At 39.4% G+C, this 22145-nt stretch overlaps 2 protein-coding genes across 2 annotated transcripts in view; one reads left to right on the forward strand and one right to left on the reverse strand.

Annotated features, from left to right (window-relative positions):
• The window catches only part of LOC307157378 (uncharacterized protein), a 670360-nt gene that overhangs the window by 320162 nt on the left and 328053 nt on the right, over positions 1-22145 (reverse strand). The window lies entirely within an intron of this gene.
• Positions 18624-20468, forward strand: LOC307157639 (piggyBac transposable element-derived protein 3-like; the record flags this gene model as incomplete). Its single annotated transcript, XM_079869566.1, has 1 exon — positions 18624-20468. One exon carries the CDS (start codon positions 18624-18626, stop codon positions 20466-20468), a length of 1845 nt encoding a protein of 614 aa, XP_079725692.1.

Raw genomic sequence — 22145 nt, forward strand, 5'->3', positions numbered from 1 at the left:
TGTGCATCTTGATCTGTGTCTCAGAAGTGTTACAACAGAATATAGCCCTAACATCAGAGCTATTGCTTCAGCCTCTCACTGTCACTTCTCTCATTGAATGGTGAGTACATGACAGTTAATACTTTTAGTTTGATCCAAGTAAGAACAATAAAATATTAATGCTGATAGGTCTAATAATTGAATCTGCTAAGGGAAATTGATGAGAAGAGATCCAGTGTGGTGATGAGCAGGATCAGTCGACTCCCATGCAGACATGGAGATCCAGAGTTGTTGTTTGTTCATTTGTTTTTAATATCCACCATGCAAAGTTCTTTAGTTTTCTTTATCTGAATACAAAAATGCTCATAATTGCTTGAATAAAACAGACTAATGAGAAAAATAAAATAATAAATAAAATCAGAATAATTATATTGTGATTTGTGACTTTTAACACAACAACAACAATAATAGCAGAAGAGCAAACATTAATGTCATGACATTTTGGTCGGTGGCCCTTGGCTTTGTATTGTCGGCAGAATTTGGCCCTTGGTAAAAAACAATTGAGGAACCCTGCTCTACATTATTCCGCTTATTACAATTTACATGGCTACTTACCAAATAAATCAATAATTTGACACAAAATATTGATTTTAAAAAGGAGTTTATTGATTTAATATTGATTTACGATTGTATTGCTTCCGCTAAAGAAAATAGTCCGTTCCTTCTCTACGGTTGGAATCCTGCGTCCATAGCAACTTAAACTTCTGTTTAATTATACGGACTTCTTTCAGCGGATTGATAGCTGTCCTCCAGACTCAGAGTGAACAGAACTATGTCCGTGGCAACGCTCTGCTATGCATGGCAACGGTGTTAGCAATGGTCTGTTACCACATAATGCCTTAGATTTCAACCAAGTCATGTAATAATGTTCTCTATTGAATTGATAAAGTAGTTCCATATTTTTGCAATTCCATTTGATGCAAATCGGTAGTACTAATAATAGTTACTGTTAATACAAGGTGATTTGCTTGACTAGTCTATAGGTAAATAACATGCGACTTTGAGAAAAAAATCGCACCTGTTAAACTCGGTCTACGCGACTAGCGCTAATAAGTCTGAGATTCAGGGTCAGTGCTCATAAAAGTTATTTTTAGCTGCACCAGTCACAAAAACATTTTGAAAATGTTATATTTTATCCATTGTTAAGTAAATTCATTGTCTCCGTCCCATTAACTCCCTTCCCCTAAACGAATGTTGTTGTTTTTTTGTTTTTTAGATTCTACTAACCTACTTAGCAGTGGTGGAATGTAACGAAGTAAAAATACTTAGTTACTTTACTTAAGTACATTTTTCACGTATCTGTACTTTACTTAAGTAGAATCAATAGTGCATACTTTTGACTTTTACTACGTTACTTTTTGCAGCAATTATTATACTTTCTACTCCACTACATTTCTACAACGTTTCGTTACATTTTCGTTACATTTTCTGATCAGTTTTTCCCCTTGCCAAAACAGGGATTGAAAAAAATCTCCATGTTTTCGGTGCTGACGCGTTCATGTAACATGCAACTGTGGCGCTGCCAATAAAGCTGTCACAAAGAACCGGCAAAAGTAATGATTATGAATATGTAAAATATAACAAGGAGACATTTTAATTGATGCTGACGCGCGATCTTTGCTGTGAACGAGCCAGAGAGAAATGCACATTTCATACGGATTACATGCAGAAAACAGTCTGTTTTCTTTCGTTTTGAATTGTTCTGTTTAAAAGTACACATTTCAAGTTTTCTATACAGTACAGACCAAAAGTTTGGACACACCTTCTCATTCAAAGAGTTTTCTTTATTTTCATGACTATGAAAATTGTAGATTCACACTGAAGGCATCAAAACTATGAATTAACACATGTGGAATTATATACTTAACAAAAAAGTGTGAAACAACTGAAAATACGCCTTATATTCTAGTTTCTTCAAAGTAGCCACCTTTTGCTCTGATTACTGCTTTGCACACACTCTGCATTCTCTTGATGAGCTTCAAGAGGTAGTCACCTGAAATGGTTTTCACTTCACAGGTGTGCCCTGTCAGGTTTAATAAGTGGGATTTCTTGCCTTATAAATGGGGTTGGGACCATCAGTTGTGTTGTGCAGAAGTCAGGTGGATACACAGCTGATAGTCCTACTGAATAGACTGTTAGAATTTGTATTATGGCAAGAAAAAAGCAGCTAAGTAAAGAAAAACGAGTGGCCATCATTACTTTAAGAAATGAAGGTCAGTCAGTCCGAAAAATTGGGAAAACTTTGAAAGTGTCCCCAAGTGCAGTCGCAAAAACCATCAAGCGCTACAAAGAAACTGGCTCACATGAGGACCGCCCCAGGAAAGGAAGACCAAGAGTCACCTCTGCTGCGGAGGATAAGTTCATCCGAGTCACCAGCCTTAGACATCGCAGGTTAACAGCAGCTCAGATTAGAGACCAGGTCAATACCACACAGAGTTCTAGCAGCAGACACATCTCTAGAACAACTGTTAAGAGGAGACTGTGTGAATCAGGTCTTCATGGCAGAATAGCTGCTAGGAAACCACTGCTAAGGACAGGCAACAAGCAGAAGAGACTTGTTTTGGCTAAAGAACACAAGGAATGGACATTAGACCAGTGGAAATCTGTGCTTTGGTCTGATGAGTCCAAATTTGAGATCTTTGGTTCCAACCACCGTGGCTTTGTGCGACGCAGAAAAGGTGAACGGATGGACTCTACATGCCTGGTTCCCACCGTGAAGCATGGAGGAGGAGGTGTGATGGTGTAGTGGTGCTTTGCTGGTGACACTGTTGGGGATTTATTCAAAATTGAAGGCATACTGAACCAGCATGGCTACCACAGCATCTTGCAGCGGCATGCTATTCCATCCGGTTTGCGTTTAGTTGGACCATCATTTATTTTTCAACAGGACAATGGCCCCAAACACACCTCCAGGCTGTGTAAGGGCTATTTGACCAAGAAGGAGAATGATGGGGTTCTGCGCCAGATGACCTGGCCTCCACAGTCACTGGACCTGAACCCAATCGAGATGGTTTGGGGTGAGCTGGACCGCAGAGTGAAGGCAAAAGGGCCAACAAGTGCTAAGCATCTCTGGGAACTCCTTCAAGACTGTTGGAAGACCATTTCAGGTGACTACCTCTTGAAGCTCATCAAGAGAATGCCAAGAGTGTGCGAAGCAGTAATCAAAGCAAAAGGTGGCTACTTTGAAGAACCTAGAATATAAGACATATTTTCAGTTGTTTCACACTTTTTTGTTAAGTATATAATTCCACATGTGTTAATTCATAGTTTTGATGCCTTCAGTGTGAATCTACAATTTTCATAGTCATGAAAATAAAGAAAACTCTTTGAATGAGAAGGTGTGTCCAAACTTTTGGTCTGTACTGTATATATATATATACACATCTCAGGTCTGTGAGGCGCGCCCGCGCCTCCGTGTCCTGATCTATTTTCTGCTATATTTACTTATTTATTAAATCCATGAAACATGAATGAAATATTGATTAAAATTAAGATACAATTAATGCGAAACGAAGTTCACTTTAAAGAAGGGCTTTTGAGGTCTCTGTGAACGTTTTAAAGCAGTATTTTAGTGCCGCTTTCAGAGCGCTCACGTGCGTAACGGAGAACTGACACGTCCGTAACATTGTTTTTGTGTAACAAATGTGAACACAAAAAATAAAATGAATATGATATGTTCTGTGATATGTTCTTCATTCGGTGGGTATTACTTTTGGTTTGCACAGTGAAATTCACAGAATTACTAAAAAATATTTTGCCACCTAAAAGTTAAAGATTTTTTTTGTCACGTCCGTTATGGATTTATATTTCCCTCATATTAAAATATAAAACACATGTGTCTGTAGACTAGTATTTTTCTAATGTCTGGACTTCTTTATTAAGGGAGTATATAAACAGTTTCAATTGGTATTTGAGAATTTACATTTCAAGTTTTTACTGCAATTGTCACGTCCATAACGCTGGGATTGCCCAATTTTAAAGAATTTATCCATGTCTACGTATTGTATAATGTTAACTTCAAATAAGGGGTGATGTGTCGCGATTCTGCCTTCTCACACTCACACCGCGACACAGGTTCGTGGATCCGAGTGTCGCGATTTCGGTTTCATATTGCATATTGTTAAAGCCCTAATTATTAGAATATAGACATTAAGAGAATAAATTGTTATGAAAGTACTTTTACTTTTAATACTTAAAGTACATTTAAAATCAGGTACTTTTTACTTAAGTAGGGTTTTCATTGTGGTACTTTTACTTTTACTAAAGTAAATATGTCTCTGGTTATTTGTACTTTTACTTAAGTACTGAGATTTACTTAAGTACTTAGTAGATCACCACAACCAACGGCCCTTTTAATCGCCAACCTATCTGTATTTGTGCACTGTTTGTCTTTCGGTCTGTCTCTCATTTATGTCTGTGTCTCTTATCTCTGTCTGCACCTCTGTCCATCTTAGTGTCTGTCTCTTTTTATCTCAGTCTGCCCCTCTCTCCGTCTCTGTGATGACTACTACGCTTGTCACCAGCCATCAAGATGGCAATTACATGGAGGGGAGACGGATGGCTCTTGAAATGAGCTTAGGACATGTTCTGACTGAAGCCAGAGTAGGTGTTTTTTAGGTGTTGAATTTTCGGATGGCATGAAGTAAAGTGCCTACATCGGGTCCTATTCTACGTATTGCCATGTATAAAAAACAACAACTATCCATTGTACCTTAATGGTTGAAGAAATATTTAGGCTATAATAATCGCGTTGTTTCTGTTGCAGAAAACAGTATTATATAAGGCTATTATATAAGCCTAGGTACCTCAGACTCATTCGGTATGTGATTGCATCTACCTGCTCTCAATTGTCAAACATTGTCATGAAATGGGTGTAGAGTTGGTGTTTACTTTTGAACTCCTTGGTCCAGCCAAACTGAAAGCATTGATCAAGGATTCTTTCTTGAAATGTTTTTTTTTTTCCGCAAAATATATAGGGTATAAGTGTATTATACCTGTAAGAGTTTTCTTTCATATCCATTGCATCTTTTGTTAAAAAAAATTAACGGCCTAATCATGATTTTCACTTCAACCCCCGAAAGAATCCGAGGAGCAGAGGCAAGTTGCCCCTTCGCCAATCCCAAAAAGGGAGGGTGTGGAGAGCAGCCCAAAGCCTCAGCTACTGGTAATAATAATAACAATTGGTATAATAGTAATTGGTTACACATCATTGTCAAGAAATCAAGTTGTGTTGCTGGTAGACTTAAGTAACATGTACTTGTATCCAGTCAGTGCCCATTATAATGAGGTTGAACCATGTGAAATATGTTTATGCAGTATTTGATTTGATAACTGTATTGTATTGCATCCACAGGTTAACTGTACTATTATTTCCATTTATTTCACCTAAGTACTGTTGTTATTTATTTTTTACATGAAATTTCCCCCGTATTTGAAATGTATAGAAATGTAGATTCAACAAAAAAATGATGCATTGGTGGTCTAACTTGGTTTTATTCCTCTTTGTGCTGTTGTAGTTACACACAACCAGATTGAGAACTACCTGCTCACTGAAAAGCTTCCTACAGCCAGTCTTGATCCTCAAGTGGAATTTGGTAAAATATGATCAAATACATTTGATTTATTATTAGGTCATTTTTTGAGGCAGATCTGAAAGCAGGGTTCACACAAATCCTGGAACACCTGTATCATTGGAGACTAGATTGCCATTCATGTAAACTCCTGGCAAAATATGGCAAAACTCGAAATCTTGCCAGACCTCCCGTGCTTACGGACTGCTAAACCACGATTGGCCTGTGGCAGTTTTCAGGCGTGGCTTAGCGAAGGGTCAATTGTACCCGCATCAACTGCTTATAAATCAGCAAAGCCACAAATTGTGTCCACAATGGGCTGAATCCTATTACTGAACCACTTTTTTTGTAGTAGTTTTTCATTTTGTCCCCATGGAATTCAATCTCAATTTTCACATTGATACAATTTACCCTGATCCATGTTTCAAAATATGCTCAATTTGGCCCTAGACTGTGGGAAAGTCAATGAAAGCATCGGCAAGATATTTAGCCTTTATTATGAAATCATGTTGACATATTGATGGTCTGCATAGAAATGGTTCTTATAAATTAATATTTGTCTTTACAGAAAAAAACATGGAGAGCCTCTCTGCTATGATGTCTGACTCCCCTGAAATCCAGAGGGCGTCATCATCATGGACTTTCAGGCAGCAGCAAGCCTCACAAAGATGGAAGGATGCAAGGCCATTCCATCTTAAGCGCGTGCACCACAACTATAAAAAGCCATTATCAATGGAGCACAGATATTATGAGTCACCATGGCAACAGCGCCAGACAAAAAGAGGTCTTCATATTTCTCACCAAGTGCAGTTTCTTGTCTCTCCTTGTATTGTTCAAGTGGTTGAGGTTGATATGGGATTTAGTAATTAGTAATAAGTAGACCAATACTTTCTAAAGATAGTCATTATTACATTAATCTAATTACACTGTTGAAGATGACATTTGTAGTAGTAATACAAGTAACTTAATATCAGAGGTTAAACTGGAAGAACATGTTATTCAACCTAATTTAAATTTTCATGTAGGTGCAATCCTGCAGGTATTAAAAGAACATGGCAGCAGCTGAAAATTAAATATAAAAACATAATTCTATAGAATCAAAGTTTAAATCTAAGTATAAACAGGTATTCTTATCTCTCCCCCCGCCCCCAGAGTGTGGAAGAACAGCAGGAGGACGGTCCATCAACTTCTGTTGCACAGATGAACAGTTCAGTGATTTCCAGTAAATGCCACAGTTTAATTCTGTAGAATTTGTTTAGAACTACATTATGTAACTTTAATCTACTACTGTATTTTCAGTTGCCAGTAAAGGAGTTGTATAGACTTCATCTTATTAAAAAAAATAGAAAAAAACTGCAGTAAAAATAGCAATATTTTATTTATTAATAAAAGATTAATTTTATTAATAAAAATGTACTGAAAGAATGAATGAGGTGTTTAAACACCACTTCCTCTTTAAAAAAGGGGAGGAGACCAAAAGAAACTCTGGGTTTACTGAAGAAAACCTGCTCCCGACCAGGTTAGGTTCACAGAGTAAGTTACCATGGTAACTGACTCTGAGTATAAGTTACCTCTCTTTCAGAAACGGGCTTGACTTACTCTGCTTTCTCAGGTTTAACATACCTCCCATTCTAAAACAGAAAACTCAGAGTTTCCCTCATTTCAGGGTTAACATACTCAGAGTTTTCACTTAACCTCCTTTCTGAAACAGGCCCCTGAAGCATTACAAAGAACATGGGTTGACCCCCCGTGTAAAAACATCCGGTGGCCGTCAGAAATCAGACAAGCGCCTGCTCATGCATGATGACATCTGTCGTGTGGTATCATTCATCATCAACTTCGCGGAGCTTCACGGATTGGTTCTTCCAGGTCGAGTCCCTAGCTACAAACGTTTTGATATCAAGTTGCTGCCCTCTCATTACACCATGGCCACAGTTTTTCGTGCCTATGAACAGACAGTTAGGTCAGGAGGTAGGTATTCTTTATTAATGAGCATTTCAGTGCTGAATTGATAAACCTATTATGCTGAAAAATAACTTAACAATGTGATAATGAATGTTATTCATTAGTTTGCACATGTAGCCTATGCTTGCTGAGTGATCTTTAGTGAAAGGCTTGTCAGTTAATGATAGACTGTAATTGATGGAAAAGTTTTAAAGTGCATTAATAGTGCATCAAAACCAAATTGAGGAAGTTCTTCCCAAACTTTGTTTTATCAGAACATCGGGTGGTCAACATTGTGACCTTTCGGCGCCTGTGGAAGACCCTTGTGCCCTACATAGTCCGGATGAAGCCAATGGCTGACTTGTGTTGAGAATGCTAAAAAACAACTCGACCATCTACAAGTCTGCCAACCTAACCGAAGCAGAGAAATCCGAGCGATGCAGAAACCAGGAAGACCACCTCGTGAAAGTGATATTAGAATGCTCACTGTATCAAGACATGGCTCAGAAAGCCAAGGATACTGTAAAAGACCATGGCATTCATGCCCGGTCCTATGTACTTCTTGACCTCTCGAAAATGTGGCTTGTTTGGCATTAACTGTGAGGCTATTCCAAGACAGTTTAACTACCTTATCGATGAGAGTGTATGCATCACCAAAGGGACAATTGCTGTGGTGTCATTCCTTGATCATTTCTTCACTCAATATGGCATGGGTGAAAAGCATGTCCAGCTACATTGTGACAATTGTGTAGGCCAGAATAAGAACAATACTGTGCTACAGTACCTGCTATGGAGAGTTCTTCATGGATTGCATGAAACAATTTCATTGAACTTTCTCATTGTGGGCCATACAAAGTTTGCACCAGATTGGGCATTTGGCTTGGTAAAACAAAGCTATCACCGAAAGATGGTATCATGTCTGGACGATATTGTTGATGTTGTTCAAAGCAGCACAATGACTGGAGTTAACATCCCGCAACTGGTTGGACGGGAAGATGGGGAAGTGTCACAGGTCGGGGCGGGCCAATCGGGCTGCACCCACCCCTAAGACCCGTACCACCCTTGGGGAGTCGGACAGAAGACAGGCGAGGATGACAGACAACAGACTTCAAGTAACACAGTATTTTATTAAGTATAAAAATGGATAAAGGGATCTAAAATGGTGAGTCTTCTGGGCAGGGTCGTTCCGTCCTGCGGACCCGCCGGAGGCCCACAGAGTACAATGAAGAGGGGGGTGCTCTGGTAAGTAGCTTCGCTGTCTTCCGAAGGGAGGGACGAGTCGGGACTCACGACTGGGAGGAGGCTGCTGCAGGACCGCTCAGGTGCGTATTTCGGGTGACGTACTCCCTTCTTCTGCAGATGACAGGCAGAGAACTTACGGCTGGAGAGCTTCACTTTAGAGCGGCCAGGTGAGTGTACAGGTACGTAATCCTCCTCTCGGCTGAAGGGCTTCACTGCAAAGCTGACAGGTGAGTATACAGGCACGTAATCCTACTCTTTTACAGGTGGCAGGCAGAGAACTTACGGCTGAAGGGCTTCACTGCAAAGCAGACAGGTAAGTGTACAGGCACGTAATCCTCCTCTTTTACAGGCGACAGACAGAGAACTTACGGCTGAAGGGCTTCCTGCTGGAGAATCTTCACTGCGAAGCCGTCAGGTGAGTATTCAGGTACGAACTCCTCTTGAAGGGCTGGCAGACACAGAGCTTACGACAGGGAGAAGTTGCTGCAAAGCAGACAGGTGAATATACAAGCACGTAATCCTCCTCTTCAGTAATGACAGACAGAGAACTTACGGCTGGAGGATCTTCACTGCAAAGCAGTCAGGTGAGTATTCAGGTATGAACTCCTCTTGAAGGGCTGGCAGACACAGAGCTTACGACAGGGAGAAGTTGCTGCAAAGCAAACAGGTGAATATACAAGCACGTAATCCTCCTCTTCAGTAATGACAGACAGAGAACTTACGGCTAAAGGATTTTACTGCAAAGCAGTCAGTTGAGTATTCACCTACGTGTCCCTCTTAACAATGGGCTATCAGATAGTACACTCAAATATCTGTGAAGTACAACAGTGTTAGCCTCTTCTTACGTCTTAGAACATGATAGAAGACTCAGGTAAGTAATGGACATACAGCGGGTTTAAGTTCACACTTAACACATTAAGACCTTTCTGACATTTTCTGACCTGGCATTCACATCAGGGAGTCCCATGGACGAGAGAGAGAAGAAGGAGATCAATTGGACTACTCACAGTCTCTCACAAACGATCTTACTGCCCAGCGATTTCCTCCTTCCAATTAAGTCAATGTGCTCTTTCTCCCAAACTCACAATGTCGTGCCCGTTTGCCAGCCCGCTTCCTCTTCTCCGCCGCTCGCGCTTCCTCTGCCTGCCATAGTCCCAAAAACTACTTCCTTTTATCCTCCCCTAATGGCAACGTGTCCCAATTGCAGGGCTTCAATCTCCTCGTGCACAGCTGCCAGCGATTTTGGCTACTCGCCCCATTTGCGGGGATTTCGCGCTACCCCGGAACTAGCCTGGTGTTCCGCTGTTATTGGTCCGGCGGGACGCAATCGTGGCGAACATTAGTTCCGCCTTGAAGGTTGGAATTTTGTCACCTCATGACAGAAGTCATAGTGAAGCAGCGTGATTGGCAGTCATTCCTGAAGCCATTCTTCCGACATCTCCTGGGAATAACCCGACACCAGCATTATCGGTATGTAATTTATGGTACTATAATACTAATGGCATATGTCTATTATGCCCAAGTGCTGTGTGTGTGGGTGTGTGCTTCTGTGTTACATGGGTATCTGCATATAATAGTGAATGGATCTTTTACAACTAGTTTTCCCCAATCTTCTGTGTTTTTCATAATGAGCAGTGACCATCCTGGCTGGGTATTTTACAAGGTCTTTGCCACCTCTGAGGAACAAAGGATATGCTTGCTCCAAGAGGACACACCACCAATCCAGAAACCCCCTGTCATCAAGCCCCCTGGCCTGGATTTGAAAAGAAAGACTTATCTTTTCCAAAATATCCGTGAGTTTTGCACAGAAAATACAAAGGACATTACATGCCCAAAACCGCCAGTTGAGAAAGTAAGTTGTCCCTCTCCCTGCCCAGCTAAGAAGAAAAGAGCTGAAATGTGAATTTAATGTCCAATTTGAATCTGAGTGAGTGTATTTATTGTGTATGGATGTGAGTGAGTGCATTTATTGTGTGAGTGTATTTATCTGCAAGGAGAATCCATTACAATGTGTTTGATTTATTTTACCCCAATATTTAACTGTTGGTATCTCCGTTATGAATTTGTTACTCTGTTATTGTCAACTAGCCTACACAAAGATATGATTACATAGGCTAACGTTATTTGTTATATCTGTTTCCTTGTCTCTCTGCCTCTCACACTTTCTCTCTCTCTCTCATACACACACAGACACATGCACACACACGCACACACACACACGCACACACAAAACACCCTCTCTCTCAAGCAAAAATGTAGCACCTCTGTTCAATCTTTCTGATTTTAGTAATTTTTTGTAGAAGTGCCTTTTAAATTATTTATTCAAATAAAAACTTTAAAATAATTTGAGCTTCAGCCTGGTTTAATAGCATTTATATATATTAATGTCTTTGGTCAAAATTAAGTTGTAAAATAAATAGTTTATCTCTTTAAATGCAATGGATTTTGAAAGATATCAACAAAAAACGGGCAAAAACTTTAAAAGCGATTTTCTCAGGTTTTCAATTGAAAAAAGAGGGCAGACGACATCATTCAAATGTGTATATCTTTACAACCATTCAAGGTATGACTTTGACTAGGATATCATTTGAAAGCTTATGGTCTCCTCTTTCTTTCCATTAATACCAAAATCTCAATTTTGAAATTTAGGTCATTTTGGATCAGGTCACATTTATTTAAAGCAAAACTGAAGCTGGAAACCTCTCTCCTTCAGCATGAATCCAATTGTTTTTAACTTTGTGCTGCAACTTTTAGTTTCTAAACTATTAATTTTGTGCTGCAACATTTAGTTTTTAAACTATTATTAAAGTAAATGGGGCTTCAAATTAACTCGTGCCCCAACATCCATGTAAAACGGAGTCCTTCATATGCGCAAAAAATTATTGTACAACAGTTTAAATTGAGCCATGTTTCTTTTCTTTTTTCTTTTTTTTGGTTGACTTTAGATTGATGATGAAATGAATAGGCTGTCAACTTTGCAATTTCAGGTGATAAAAACCCCACAATTATAATCTGCTGTTAAATGTACTTACAGTTTTTTTCCTGTATTCACTGTCTGTCATCTTAGAGCACAAATTATCCAATTCTTGCGTGCTACGGCAAGGATTGAGCAGATACTCAGAGATGTCAATTGTTGGCTGGCCAATACTTCTTAAAAGACTTTCAATGGCTGACAGCTTTTGGTCCATTTTGTCAAGTCGAATAAGCATGGCTCATTCAAGTTTCTTCAACTCTGTGTTGTCTGAAATGTGCAGTTCACATGTTAACATGCAAAAAGAAAGCAGGGTGAAATAACTATATCTACATTCGATTGATGTAAAATAATTTCTATATTTAAAGCTGCAGTCCATAATTTTTGGCGCTCTAGTGGTTAATAAACGTGTTTATTAATAGAATAATGCATCTTGCAAAAGAACATTATAGCCAGAGCTCCTTGTCTGTGTTTATGTCAGTGGCGAGTCACGCAAGTACTGGGCTACTCCACAGCTGTGCGACCCAACCAGTCTAAAGTAGTCCCCATATAAACACTTATTACAGGTGTACCGTATTTATTCAGGATAAGACAAAAACACAGATGGAAAATGCATTCATGGTGTACTCGCTCATTGCTATTTTGGTCTGGGAATTTGCTCATATACTTTTTGACAGCTTCTATGCATACTTGGGTTCTATATTGGTAAAAACAGTCAATGTCAATGGCAAAATGAAAAGCATTATGGGAAGTCTTAAAAAAATACCTTCAACATGTGTACCTTCAAAAAATGTTTCTAGTGTTAAGTCTATGGTGGTAGCACTGTATGTTTTTCAATAACTCTTTCTTTGAGACTTAGGTCCTAAGATGGTTAGGAATAAAGGAGAGACATTTCAATAAAACAGAATTTTATTCCTCAGTAAGTACAAACGATTTTGAAAGATTAATTATCAGTTTGTGTGAGCCCTTTATTGGACTGTTGCTGGTTGGCAGTTTAAATGAGCCATCCAATGTGTCAGAATAGCTTTGGCAATCATTGACCTCCAGTGAATTCCATCATTGTCCACTTGAAATTGGGCAGGTGGGAGTAACGGAACAAAATTCATGTTTTTTTTTTTTTTATGTGTCCGTTGAGGTGCTCCAGCATGGATGTGAGGTGATTCCCCCATAGGCAGGGTTCTCAAAAAATTAACAAGAAATCCTCAGGGGAAGATGGTCGTGGTGAGGGTGCTCGAGTCTGTATGAATTGGAGTGCTACCTGTAGATCCCCCAGAGGAAATTCCTCATCAAAGGATCTTCTCTTTTTAGAGGAGAATCAACCACTCTACCTCTAGCCACTAAAGATGGCGAGGTCTGAACCTCAATATGTTGCACCCCTGTCTGGATCTAAACAATGTTTCACGAGTTCACACTTACATATAATTAGAGGAAGTAAAGCTTTATGCGTATTTGGTGTGCTGTCCGTGGGGAGGACTTAGAGCTTGGAACTCGTCCTGAACCCAGAGTACTTACCCTGTGTATAGAAGTGGTTAGAATTAGAAGTGTAAACTGTCAACGAACAGAAGTAAGACTGCTGTATATATATATATATATATATATATATATATATATATATATATATATATATATAGTATATATATATACCTCTTATCATTGATTGACTGAATGCTCTCCACTTGTGTTAGTGTTAATTATCTGAATGTGCTCTTCCCGAACTTTATTAATAAAATGTAATTTCACGAGTTCACACTTACATATAATTAGAGGAAGTAAAGCTTTATGCGTATTTGGTGTGCTGTCCGGGGGGAGGGCTCTGCGCTCGGAATTTAGCCCAAACCCAGAGATTCCCCCAAAAAGCTAAATAGTAGAGGACAGCCGCCGGACGAAAGAAAAAGAAACCTCTTCAGGGTGATACAAGACTCTCCTGTTTAATTAATAGGGTTGGGTATCGAGAACCGGTTCCATTTTAGAACCGGTAACAAATTTCCAAAAACCGGGTATTCGATAAGATGCACGCATTATGATTCCTCTTATCGATTCCTGACTTTGGGACAGTTGCAAATTCGTTATTACAAATGTAGGCGCGCGGCAAGCACATTCATAATAGAAGCAACGAGCATGCGGTGCGTGGTGCTCGTTTTTGCAGGCGCGGCGAGATAAAAACATCTCAACTTTTCAGAATGCCGCAAGCGGTGCGCAGGTCATGTGACAAAAAGCAACCGACCTTTCTGTAACATCAAAAGCTCGGCCGAACAGCTGATCATAGCTGAACAGGGTGGATTTTTATTTCTCATCTCCATAAATATATCTAGTAGCCTAGTAAAGCTAATGCAAGGGCTATAAATCAATTAATCCATTGCTGATACTTCCTTGTCGTCATCATGGAGAGCGCAGTTCATGGTTGCATAGCAACGACACGGGAGCGCAATTGCTTGTGGAAAGGAGAAAGCGGCACGGCCATGCTTTTCCATGCATTTTTAGACGCGATATGTGAACGGTCCCTAATTCAGGAATCTATGTGGCTTAAAATCATTTTTGTTTTGTTTAAAATGGAGATCACGATTACATACATCAGACAACTACTCAAAATGTTTAGTCTAATAGTCTATTTTTTTAAAAATTTGTTTGAATAATTAATTCAAACACTAATTAATTCAGTGTCTCAAATACTTGTTTAATGAATGAATGATTCACCATTTTGAACGACTCTCTCGAGTCTTCTTGAATAAATAATTCAATGAAAAGAACAGTTGATTTTTGCCACCTACTGGAGTAATAATGTAATCAACACCTTTATATGAAGAGACTCCTTTCACTTTAGCCATTTTATTGGTTATTGCTAGCCTGGGTTTACCCATGCTGCCTTGCGCGCAGCGTGATTTTATTCACGCTGCTAGTCAGCCTGGATTCCATGGACCAGATTTTCGCCTCAGCGAGGGGACCAATCACAGAACGGGGAGGGAGCAGCAAGATGATGACGACGTCTATGCGACACACCGAAGCAGTTTGTTTATATCTATGGCAGCGTTTATATCCAACATGGCAGCAGACGCGAAATACCTTCTACCCTCATGTTTGTCTTGCACAAACGGCAATAGTCGCTGAACGCCATCGTGTACGTGTTTTATATTTGAGCGCGATCGCGTTTGAATGCATCATATTTTGGATCGCGATCGCGTTTGAAAAGCACCAAACGGCGTCATGTTTTTACTATTATCTCATTTCATATCATCATAACGAATGGAAACATTTGAAGTAACATGACAATCAATATATTTTTCTCTAGCTTAGTTGTTACTGAAATATTTTGGAAGATTTATAGGCTGCTATGGTTATTGTTATTATTATTTTATGCAGCACTGCGCATAGCCAATGCCTACAAGGCACAACAAACCTGGTGTTCATTATATTATATATTGTTGGAAACATTTATGTGTGTGTGTATGTGTGTATTCTGTGAATTTTAAAGAGCAATTTTAACCAGAAAAATCTCAAATTTATTCCCAAAATCGTGCAGGCCAATAGTTTCTCTTGATATCAGTATGTTCACTTTTTTTTTTTTCTTTCAGGGCCCAGATGCCACTCTTGCTGACTTCAACATTCACATGAGTCTCTGTACATGAACATGGTAAAGTGAAAATCAAACACCTTGGAAATGAAAGGTATGTACAATGTTTTTAGGAATGGCACAAAGGTCTCTGTCTTTGGATAATTGTTTTCAATGAGTGCTTTTTTGTCATTTGTTTTGTATCTTTGGATTATGTTGTGTTGTAAATAAATCCAAAAAATCTAAAAGCCATTCTTTTTTAAATCTCCTCATTCTTTGTGCAAGGTTGCTCAGAATGATAGGGCCTGATAGCTCCTAATAGGGCCGTTAGGGGAGGCTCTTTGTCTTTCTCAGGTGTGAAAATCGTACATATTAATGAGCTCCCGCATAAAGCTTTTTCACACAAAACACGTCGTAAAATTTAATTTAAATCAATATATTGTCTTATCTGAATGAGCAGTCAGGGTGATTTTCACATAGTTTTAGAGCAAATATTCTAGGCTACGTCATACAATTTTCAAAAGTCTTGTGAAGAAATAATCAGTATGGGTTTCATGACCTTATTTAAGTGAGAATTTTTTTTTTGTATTTTCACAAACCACGCATAAATGTCATTATCTCAAAACAACAAACTTTAACACATATGCTGCTGATATATTATTGTAGCAGAGTTTGTGCTGAATACAGTGTAATCAGACTTTAGCCATGAAAATGTCACAAGTAACAGAAATAAGCACAAATGTCAGAGCATGTCAGAACACCTCCAGGCCCAGAAAACACCTCAGAACCCAGAGGGTTAAACAAAGCAAATATAAACTGGGAAACACACAGGAGTATATGATATACATATGACATGCTTATATTCTAAGTTTAATGTCCAAAGTTCGTGTATGTGTGGGTGTGTGTGTGGTGCATTTGGATTGTCACATAGAAAGTACCATTATCTCTCTGGCTGAGAGAGAGGGGGTTTGGAATTCTTTTGAAGCTCGCAAAGTAAGCAGAGGAGAAGGTATAATGGCCTCTGGAGAGGCTCATAGGGTTGTAGCAGTGTCAGAAAGCAATCTAAACCCAGCCATGTCGGAGCCATGGCGGTAATTTAGATTGTCGGGAGTCTTGATTTACATATCTGAGTTCAGAGTGTGAAAGCAAGAATGAATGTGCATTGTTTGCAGAAAGAGACAGAATCATGATTCTAGCCCATTCGTTACAAAGGATTGCCGCTCGCTGAGTCCATGTCTGGTCAGATTATCCCTCAGACGGTCCTCGGTCATTTCTGACCGAAAAATTTTCTGTTTTGAATTTCTAAAAATCACAGACTTTTGTGGCATTAGGTATGTGAATACAAAAAAAATTGGGGTCATGATCCGAGCATGCTAAGTGGGCGTAAAAAAAAATAGTCACACTACAGGCCTTCGGTCAAAAATGACCGACCTATAGGAAATGAATGGGAATTTGACAAAAAAAAAAATCTCCGAATTTTTGTGTGTACAATCTACAAATCGGCCACAATCTTAAAAAAAAGTACACCGCTGTAAAGGGGTGACACTCTACAACATCAAGAGTGCAAAAAAGACACACCCACCTACACACACACATACAAACAGACTTTTATACACATACACACCAATAATTTTGATTACAAAAAATCTGTTTTGAATTTTTAAAAATCACAGCTTCATCGGAATGTTACGAAACTTTTTGACTTTTATGGCATTGGGTATGTGAACACATAAAAAAAGAATTAACCCTTTAAGGTACTACTCAACCGTTTGGTAGACCACACTTTAAGTCACTATATTTAATTGAAAAATGCATCAAGCTTAACTCAACCTGAATGAGCCATCTCTATCGTTTGGTGTAGTTGTGAAATGTTAAAAAAATCCACTAGATGGCACTGTGTCTGTGAGCAGCATGCCTTTTCAGTGTTCCATCAAACAGCACGTGACACAGCGAAAATTTACTCCCCCTTTGATGACGCATATCGGCGGGACTTTTAAAGGTAAGACTATTTTGTTGACATATTATTGTTTCAGAGGAGTTGTTAAACAGAATTATGTAACTTAATTAAAAAAAAAAAAGTCTTATAAGGGTCAAATAATTTTTTCAAAACATGCTCTACCAAACGGTTGAGATGTCATTTTATGGTAGAGAAGCTAGCTAATGTTGGTAAAATTAGCTAATGTTGGTAAAATTAGCTAATGTTGGTAAAAGTAGCTATTTACAATAAACAAAAGGGTTAGTGTTGTTAAAATTATTAATTTAATATAATTCAATTACATATTTGATGAAAAATATTTGATCAATATAATTTTTTCACCATTTCTGTACTGTATATTAGGGCTGCACGATGTGTCATTTAAGCATCGATATCGCGATGTACGAATCCACGATAGTCACATCGCAGGATGTGCAATGGCTGTCATAGTTGATCTGTGATTCATTAACCCCACGAGCCAGCTGCCCTTGAGGCATGTGATTCACGGATTAATTGCACAGTTTAACCATCATAGAGTGTGTTTTTAAGTCCTGTCAGTTTAACAGGGCGCGCAAAAAGAGAGAGAGCGAGAGAGCCCCGGCCGCGCGTGCGCTCACCTTCACCGTCTGTGTAGACAAATCTTGTGCGATATCCTAAACGGCTGCACAATGAATGCGTGCCGTAGTCTACACGTCCGATTCGCGAACTAATGATTCCTTTGAACCGATTCAATATAATGAATGGTTTAAACAACTGACCTGTCCTACACTGAACTCACGAGACGTCTGAATTGGTGTATAAAAAAAATCTGTAACACTTTACAATAATGTTCTATTTATTAAACTATTTAACTACATTAGTTAACATTTACTATTAGTAAACTGCACTTCTACAACATTGTTAATTTCAACATTTAGGCTATAGCCTACATTATTGAAATCAAAAGTTGCACAGTATTTGTTAACATAGTTAATGCACTGTGAAGTAACATTACCAAACAATGAACAGATGTGTTTTTACAAACTAAGATAAGCAAAGATTAATGAATACAGTAACAAAAGTATTGCTTATGGTAACTTTATGTTAGTTATTAGATACATTTACTAATGTTAACAATTCAAACCATATCCTAAAGTTACAAACAAATAATTTAAATAATACTCTGATGTTTAAATAATTTAAAATGAGAATGTAAGTGTGCTTTACCCATTTTTGTTTGTAAGAAAAAAATAGATTAGATTTTAGAACTATGTTTGTGTATTACTATATGACTAGCATTGTAAGAGTACATGGTTTGTAATACAAATTGTTTTCTTTATGTTTTAGACATAATAGATGGACGCCAAAACATTTTACGGTTCAAGACCTCGCACTTTTCTGGCCCTTGTGCCAGAAAATCCTGAGGACTCAGATGTGGATCTGAGTGATGATGACCCTGATGATCCAGATTATCTGCCCACACCAGCAGAAGAGAGTGGGGACACTTCTTTTGATTCAATGGATGAGGAGGAGGTTGCCTCAACAAGTTCATCCTCTAAACCACCGTCCAAAAAGAAGAGGAGAATGGGGAAAAACTCCCTGAAAACGGTTTCTTTGGCAGAGCTACAGGACACACCTGAACCATCCCCCCCAGATGGAAAGGAAGGCAGAAGACGATTGTGGAGGCATGAAGACATTGAGACATTCCAGGTTCCAGACTCAAGTTTTAACCTCCCTGATGCTGTAAAGACACCATTTCAGTATTTTAAAATGCTCTTCACAGATGAGATGATTACACATATCTCTGAGCAAACCAATCTCTACGCTGCCCAGGAGCTGGGAGATCCAATCAGAACCAGTCCTGAAGAGATTGAGAAATTCCTGGCAGTGCTTCTCTTCATGGGTGTTTTCAGTTTCCCAGCCATCGATGACTACTGGTGCATTGAGTCAAGATTCAGTGTGATAGCCGATATTATGCCAAGGAGAAGATTCAAGCTGTTACGCCGGTACCTTCATTTTAATGATAATCAGCAGTGCAATGGCAGTCCAGACAGGTTCTACAAAATCCGCCCCCTTTTCGACATGCTTCGCCAGCAGTGTCTTCTGATCTCATCCACTTACCAGCACAGTGTGGATGAGGTCATGGTGGCGTATAAAGGCACAAGGGCTGGCTCTCTCCGCCAGTATATTGCCAACAAGCCAGACAAGTGGGGCTTTAAATTGTTCTGCCGGGCCAGCTCATCTGGCATCATTCATGACTTTCTGCTCTATCAGGGGGCGTCCACTTTCTTCAACGTTGCCCTAACTGAGCAGGAGGAGGCACTGCTTCTAGGGGCCAAACTTGTTACAACACTCTGCAAAACCATCACACTGCCAAGACTTTCAGTCGTCTTCTGTGACAACTTCTTCACCAGTTTTGACTTGGTCCAGAACCTGCAAGAGAACCTGGGCATCAGGTGCATTGGCACTGTCCGACCAAACCGCATGGGTGGAGCAACCTTAAAGACGGACAAAGAGCTGATGAAGGAAGGACGTGGAGCTTTTGACTTCATGTCTGCTGAAGGGCTGCTCGCAGTGAAATGGTTCGATAATAAATGTGTGAGCCTTCTTAGCAGTGCCTGTGGGATCACACCTCTTTCCTCTGTCAAACGGTGGAGCAAAGAGGCCAAAGCAAAGGTCACTGTCCCGTGCCCATCACTCATCCCTGCCTACAATCAGCATATGGGAGGCATTGATCTGTCTGACATGCTGGTACACATGTATAAGACCCCGGCAAAATCCAGGCGATGGTACCTTCCCCTGTTTGGATACATCCTAGACCTCTGCATCTCAAATGCCTGGCTTGTCTACAAGCGGGACTGCAGCCTCCTGAAAGAAGCACTGCTGCCTCTCAAAAAGTTCCGTCTGGCAGTCGCACACACTTTGGCTCAAGTCAACAAGCCAGCATCCAAAGTTGGCCGACCTTCATCATCCTTTCCACCACAGATGTCATCAAACAAAAAGTCCAATACCCCAAGACCCTCCCACCCACAACCAGATGTACAATATGACAACTTCGGACATTTACCACTATACTCCAACAAGCGGGGGCGATGCAACCTCTGTCCAAAGGGAGTGTCGAGATGGAAATGCCAGAAATGTCATGTATTCCTGTGTATGAATGCAAAGCAGGAATGCTTTGCAGCATACCATCAGAAATGAATTGCCAAAGGCAAAATAAGTGCTGTTGCACCGCTGCTGTTGCACCCTTGACCAAAATCATTAGTGCAGTTGCACAACAGGTCAAAACCAATTTGTGCTGTTGCATGACCACCAAAAATATTTGTTGTATTTGTTCAAGTCGTCTTTAAAACTCTACAAAGAAGACCTTACTGCACAGTGGTTTAAAGTAGTCTGACCATATTCATGACAGTGTCTGTAAAGCTTAGTGGAGGTTTTCTTTTTCTCCCACTGACATAAAAAAAAAAAAAAAAAATTCTAATCAAATCTTGGGTGAAGTTTTGCACCAGCGCACACACACACACACACACACACACACACACACACACACACACATATTCACTCACTCACTCACTCACTCACTCACACACACACACACTCACTCACTCTCACTCACTCACACACACACACACAAACACACACACACACACACACACACACACACACATACACACACTCGCACACACACACACACACACACACACACACACACACACACACTTGATGTGTTTGGAGCCATCAATAGCAGCCATCAGATTTTTTATTGGTCACTTAATATGACTTGTTCTGAATGTTGTTTTTTTTTACCATGAACAGACATCTCAACCGTTTGGTAGAGGGCTGTATCTAAAATACTGTAGGGTCTAAAAAAAAAAAAAAAAAAGATTGTTGTTATTGTTATCATAATTGAATAAAAAATGCAAAGAAATAATTTTTCCTTTGCTTTTTTCATGGTGCGTACCTTAAAGGGTTAAGGTCATGATCTGAGCATGCTAAGGGGTCGTAAAAAAAATAGTCACACTTGTGGTCTTCAGTCAAAAATGACCCCCATAGGAAATGAATGGGAAATTGACCAAAAATGTAAAAATATATATATATATATTTTTTTTTTTCAATATTATTTTACATAACCCCTTGCCTGGCAGGGGATCACTGGTGATCCAACATCATAGTTGTTCAAAATGCATTACTCTTTTAAAACATCACACTCTTACTTGATCTGGACAAAATCAGCATCATAAGGAAGGTTTAAGACTACAGCTTCGATATTTGACCACTGTTTATGATTAAACTGGTTTGCAGTGACATTCATTTCTTAATTTATGACAGGAGTGCAAAATAATTAATCTGTAACGTTCGTTATTTTGAATAGAATTAATCACTCACACAACATCCATTCTCGTGTTCTCCGGTTTATTTGTGCTCAAATACATATAATAAACAGAATCCGCCAGGGCAATTATTACAATGGTGCGCATATTTGGAGAAATATTGATCAATTATCATATGTTAGTAAAATATTTCGCCAATGCAGAATACAATTCCTATTCATTTCCACTGAATTATACCATCTGAAGAGCTCAAACAGCGCACGGACCTTGTTGTGTGTCTCCCCTTCCTGGTTTGCTTCAGAGCTGACCTCGGAGATATGATTCGGCTGTCCAGCTGTCAATAATCTCAGGTGGTTCAACGTGACCTCTTCTGCATGACCTATGTGCATGACGCGTCCTGTGTATACTTCCTGATTCTGCACATTCGTGATAAACAAAGCGAACGTGACATTTCTTCACCGAAACAAGTTCTAATAAATGCACGATTTAAGTATGTGTGTTTTGTGTGTTATTTTCGTGCGATTTGGGGTATTTTTATATGAATAAA

The sequence above is a fragment of the Squalius cephalus genome (genome assembly GCF_949319135.1).
Source record: "Squalius cephalus genome assembly, chromosome: 4".
Lineage (NCBI taxonomy): Eukaryota > Metazoa > Chordata > Actinopteri > Cypriniformes > Leuciscidae > Squalius > Squalius cephalus.